The sequence below is a fragment of the Nannobrachium achirus genome (assembly GCF_963921795.1).
Source record: "Nannobrachium achirus genome assembly, chromosome: 3".
In the NCBI taxonomy this organism is placed as follows: domain Eukaryota; kingdom Metazoa; phylum Chordata; class Actinopteri; order Myctophiformes; family Myctophidae; genus Nannobrachium; species Nannobrachium achirus.
Genome location: NC_137812.1, coordinates 36,404,605 through 36,409,711, shown reverse-complemented (window position 1 = coordinate 36,409,711; position 5,107 = coordinate 36,404,605). Strand labels below are relative to the sequence as shown.

General features: G+C 49.1%; 1 protein-coding gene across 1 annotated transcript; it reads right to left on the bottom strand.

The window, feature by feature from the left end:
• Positions 1 to 462: 462 nt before the first annotated feature.
• Positions 463 to 2,928, bottom strand: LOC308282214 (von Willebrand factor A domain-containing protein 5A-like; the record flags this gene model as incomplete). The annotated part of the gene is made up of 1 exon (XM_080722559.1): positions 463 to 2,928. One exon carries the CDS (start codon positions 2,926 to 2,928, stop codon positions 463 to 465), a length of 2,466 nt encoding a protein of 821 aa, XP_080578685.1.
• Between the last annotated feature and the right edge of the window lie 2,179 nt (positions 2,929 to 5,107).

The following is a 5,107-nucleotide window of genomic DNA, read 5'->3' as shown; positions in this document are numbered from 1 at the left end:
TTTCCCATTGGGCTCTGACCGCACAAAGCCAGATGTAGGAGCTATAGCTCGACAGAGTGCAGTCTAGTTTCATTAAGCTTCACACAAAGTTTGACCAATGTGACCCTGAGGGTACAACAAACTTTGAGCACTTTGTGTCAAGATGTAGGCCAGATGTAGGCCACGCTTCAGAGCCCGGATAAAGCCAGATGTTGGAGCTTAGCTCCTTCCAGGAGCATCGCTCAAAATGGTTTTGGAAGTTTGGAAATGTAAATAGACAAACTGCTACTGAGTCGGGACACTTTTGTGGGTCGTGGACACATTTCTATGGGTCACAAGTAAATTTTTATTTTTATTTTTTATTTTTGGAATATGAAAAACTAAAACTTTAATTACCAAGATTACCCCAAACTAAATGAAAATTTGCTGTCAAAATAAACACTGGTGGATATAGACAAGATGGAGCCAGGCAGGATGTACCTCTCACAGCCCCAGGGCATCTTTCTGCACCTTGCAGCCCAACAGGGTGTTTCCAGCCTCAATGCACTCCATCAGATTTGGGACTTTCTGAGCACGGAGCCAGGATACCGCCTTCATAGCCAGAAGCTGCCACTCGTCCTGGGATCCCTTCTTGGAACCATGGAGCCAGATCAAAGCCAAAACAGTGGTCCACACTTCCCGGTTGACCTGTGCAGGCATCGACTTTTCCACTTGGTCCTTGGTCTTCCCCAGCACATCTTCCAGGGTTGATGTCAGAGTCCAGGAGCCAGAGGCTGTCTGGAGGGAAATCAACTGCAGCAATGCGTCTCTTGGTGGCCGACGACTGCAAAGCCCCCCGAATCCACTTCTTTCTTCTCCACTGGATCTGCATCCTTCTCCACTGATGTTTTCATGAAACTGTATGTTCCGCATGTTCAATGGCGAATTCTTTCCAAATACTACTGATGGCCCGAATAGAGATGCTCCTGATGCTCCTGATGGCCCTGATCCGGAGCAGTAATTTGTGAGCTGTGGAGACATCCCGAATAGAGATGCTCCTGATGCTCCTGATGCTCCTGATGCCCCTGATCCGAAGCAGTAATTTGCGAGCTGGCTTGGGCCATCCAACCTCATCCCCGACACTGGAACATTTCTGCGTAACAGAGGTCCTTGTACAGCCTCCCCACTTCCTTTGTTGACAGCGATGAAGGCGGTGAAGGCACTGCTCACTCCTGATTGGATGCTGAGTTCCACCACCTCCTTCTTCTTCTCCGCTTCGTCCTGCTGCCCTCGCTCGTCTCTCTGCTCCAGCTCCAGGGAGCGAATCAGGGTCCGAGCCCCCAACCTGTGGACTGTCAGTCCACTGTCGCCCTTTGCTGGTTGGAGACTGAAGTGGAGCTGGCACTCAAAAGGTTGGTCAGCCAGCCTGTATGTCACTTTCACGCTGCCTTTACTGGCACTTGAACTCTCTCCAGAGAGCTGGGCATAAATCAGTGACCTCTGACCCTGGAAAAGGGCTGTGATGGGTGGAGACAGAGGTGTTACAGACACTCCCACTGGCAGGTTCCACTCAAGGGAGATATCCACCACAGCCGGCTGCAGGGCAAAGCCAAGTGACTGCATCACTTTGGGTTGCATCCTCTCAGTTCCTGTGATGAACTGGGCATGACCTCCTCCTTGCTTGGACATGCCATTGATGAGAGCAGAGCTGGCCCCCTCCCCAATCCCAAAAGTGAAGCACCTGTGAGAGCTGGCATTCTTCTTCACTAGGTCAATGACATCCTTGGTGTTGCCCACCTCGCCGTCGGTGAAGACAAAGAGTTGTCTGGGGTGACAGGGAATGCAGGATTGCTCGTATATATGTTTGAGGGGCCGAAGGATCTCCGTTCCTCCCATATCAGCATTCATCATCTCAACCTTCTTCAAAGCCTCCTCCATGGTGTCCTGTTTATACTCCACACTCTTGGGGAAGATGTGATTAAAGTGACTCCCAAAACCATAGATGTTAAAGTAGCAGCCCATGGGCAGACTTTTAAGCAGGAGCAGCAGAGTATCCCTGGCACTTTCAATACGAGTCTGACCATGCCCGGTGGCCAGCATGCTTCCAGAACGATCCATTAGAAAGAGGAACTCCCCGCATGTAGTCACTGATGACATCACAGCTTTAGGGAACTCTGGGTACAAGCTCAGCATGACCACTGGGTCGCCCATCAGAGAGCCAGCTTTGGCAGACTCCTGTCCTGCCTCCACTATGGCTGTGGGCTGGTGGGCGTCTTTGTAATAAATCAACAGCTCCACGTCTCTGTCAAACCTATGTCCTGCAGCCAGCTTGACCGTGGCCCGGGTCTGCTCCGTGTTGAGGTACTGAAGAGGGTCCAGGGAACAGTTGGACTCTACTTTAGAGACGGGTCGAGGAGAGCTCACTTGGGCAGAAAAGGACAGACTGTAGGGCACTAGAGAGGCTGGAACAGAGGTGGCCTGCGGCTGACCGCTCCCTCCACCTTGAGGTTGGTAGCGGGGGTTGAGCACAGCAGGCAGACAGAACCTGAGCCCGTCATCAGCCTCCAGGGCCAGCTCAGTGACGTACTGTAGCCTGACAGAGGCGGTCTCCCCTGGGGGAAGACTGCCCACGCTCAAAGAGAACACGTCAGGGCTCTGCTCGCTCTCCTCCAATAGGAAGGCCTGCTGGCCTGAGCTCAGTGCATCGTCGTACTCCTCCCGAGCCCTCTGTTTCTCCTTCACCTCGGCCACAACCTCTGACTGTCCGATCTTTGCGCTGAAATGACAGACGGCAGCATCGCCAGGAAGAGGGAAGACAAAGATGGCCTCTATTGGGCTCTCCTCCTTGTTCTCATACTTCAGGACGGAGGTAACTGTGGCCACATGGTCCCTCACCTCAACCTCCACCTCAATGCCTTTCAGAGGAACCGGATCTTTATTGGCAGAAAGCAAACCGCAATAGTTCACCATATTGTCTGTAAAACCTGGAAAAGGGCAACGACTTCTCTTAGTTGGAGCCGAACTGGTCGATGTCTTGAAGGTCTCGTCTTGCAGATTGACTCTCAGTGATGCTTCGTGTCTTAGAGGTTGTTGCCTTTTATGTCGGCTGTGGTACTGGTGTTATCACAGTGATGTCACTGTGAGTCAGTCATCTCCATATATGGAGTCCTGATGTTAGTCATGCCCAAAGATAGAGTCTATGATGTCATGCTTGGATGTTTCAGTTCAAATATGGAGTTCCAGGAGTGGTCTATGATGTCAGACCTGGGTATGTCAGTTATTTCCATGTATGGAGTTCCAGGTGGGAGTCTATGATGTCAGACTTGGGTATGTTGATACATGGGGATGTCGCCCTAAAGAGCGAGGTTGCGCCAATTCTTGGCCATCTGGCCAGTGATGTATCTGGGACCAGTTACTCATATGTGGAGACCCCTTCATGATAGTTATGTTATGTCAAAACATGCCCATATATGGACATTACCAAATATGGACATTCCCATATATGTCCTTAATATTGATAACATAATATCCTTAATAATGTCCTTAATATTGACGATATAGGAATCTCCATATATGGGCATAAAATGTACGTAAGTAATGCCAAGCAGTGCCTTGGTGAGTTAGGGCCTTGGTTTGATGCCTGTGGATCTCCATATATGGGCATAAGGGGGTTGCCTGACTGCAAACGTCAGACTCTTCACACTCCGCCATGACTGTTTTCACGGACCAATCAGAGTCCACTAGCGACTCACGTGGGCAGAAGAGCACCAATCAGAGTCCACTAGGGACTCTCACGTGGGCAGAAGTGCTCTGAAGGGAGGGGGCTGGGGGGGCTGGGACCGGACCAGCCTACCTACCACGTGCCCCAAGTCTACAGCCCTGATTGGCCCATTCAATTCGCCCGCTCTTCGGGCGAGAAGAAATAACATATTTAATCTCCGGGGTCAGTCCACACTACACACCACCCACCAACAGGGGGTGGTAATGTGCGGACTGATTTTTCAGGCTAATAAGGGGGTACCCTTCTCATTTTCGGCCTGGGATTTATGACATCAGAAATCTCCATGTATGGGCATAAAAGGTTGTTTTCTTTTTCTGGGAATGACCATATATGGACTTTTTATTTTATTTTATTAATAATTATATGTATCCATATACATACAATATATGTTATGCCCATACATGGAGATCCCTATCTGAACCAGCCATGGTAATTGCCCTGCATATACGTGTCTCGTCTGCGTTGCGAACGTATCGAGTCTGCCTTAAAATGTTCTTAATATTGACAATATAGGAATCTCCATATATGGGCATAAAACGTAGGGCCTTGGTTTGATACCTGTGGATCTCCATATATGGGCATAAGGGGGTACCCTAACATTCTCATTTTCGGCCTCCATATTCTGTACAATGTCACGTGACATCCCTTTTATGCCCTGCATATATGAGTCATTCTGTACCACATCACTGTGATCAACTTTTGCTTTGCCATGCAATCAACTTCAGAGCAGTGATGTGGCACAGAGTGACAGTGAGTCACAGTGATGTGGTACAGAATGACTCATATATGGGCATAAAAGTGATGTCACGTGACTAATGCATGTCACACTGGGGGGTCCTTGAAATTGAAAAAAAGTTAAGAATCAATGCTTACTTAGCTGAACCAACCCATAGACTTCACATTTGTTGCAGTTGTGCCATTATAAGTGTTAGCGGCCAATAAGGCTCCATTCCTTTACAGAGCAATGCTCCGCTGTGATCTACCGTGATCTGGTTTGTGACATGCTGCACTGGACAGTGCACCTGAAAGGAGCACCGAGGGAAGAAGACCAGGTAGCGGTGAGGCACAAGGTCTACTCCTTCGGAGGCTCTACGTTCACCATACAAAACGTCCCCATCGGGTTCCCTCCTGGCGCTATGGCCACACAGCTGTGCTGATAGGAGATATCGTCTACATCTGCGGAAACATTTGCACGAACAAGCCGTACGTGTTATAGTTTACAGTTTACAGTTTAGGCATTTAGCAGACGCTTTTAATCCAAAGCGACTTACAATAAGCAGATAACATCACAATAATAAACAGGATAATATGTCAGTACATCATCAACAATATAACAAATGCAAATGGTTATGACGTCCGCCTGCAGTG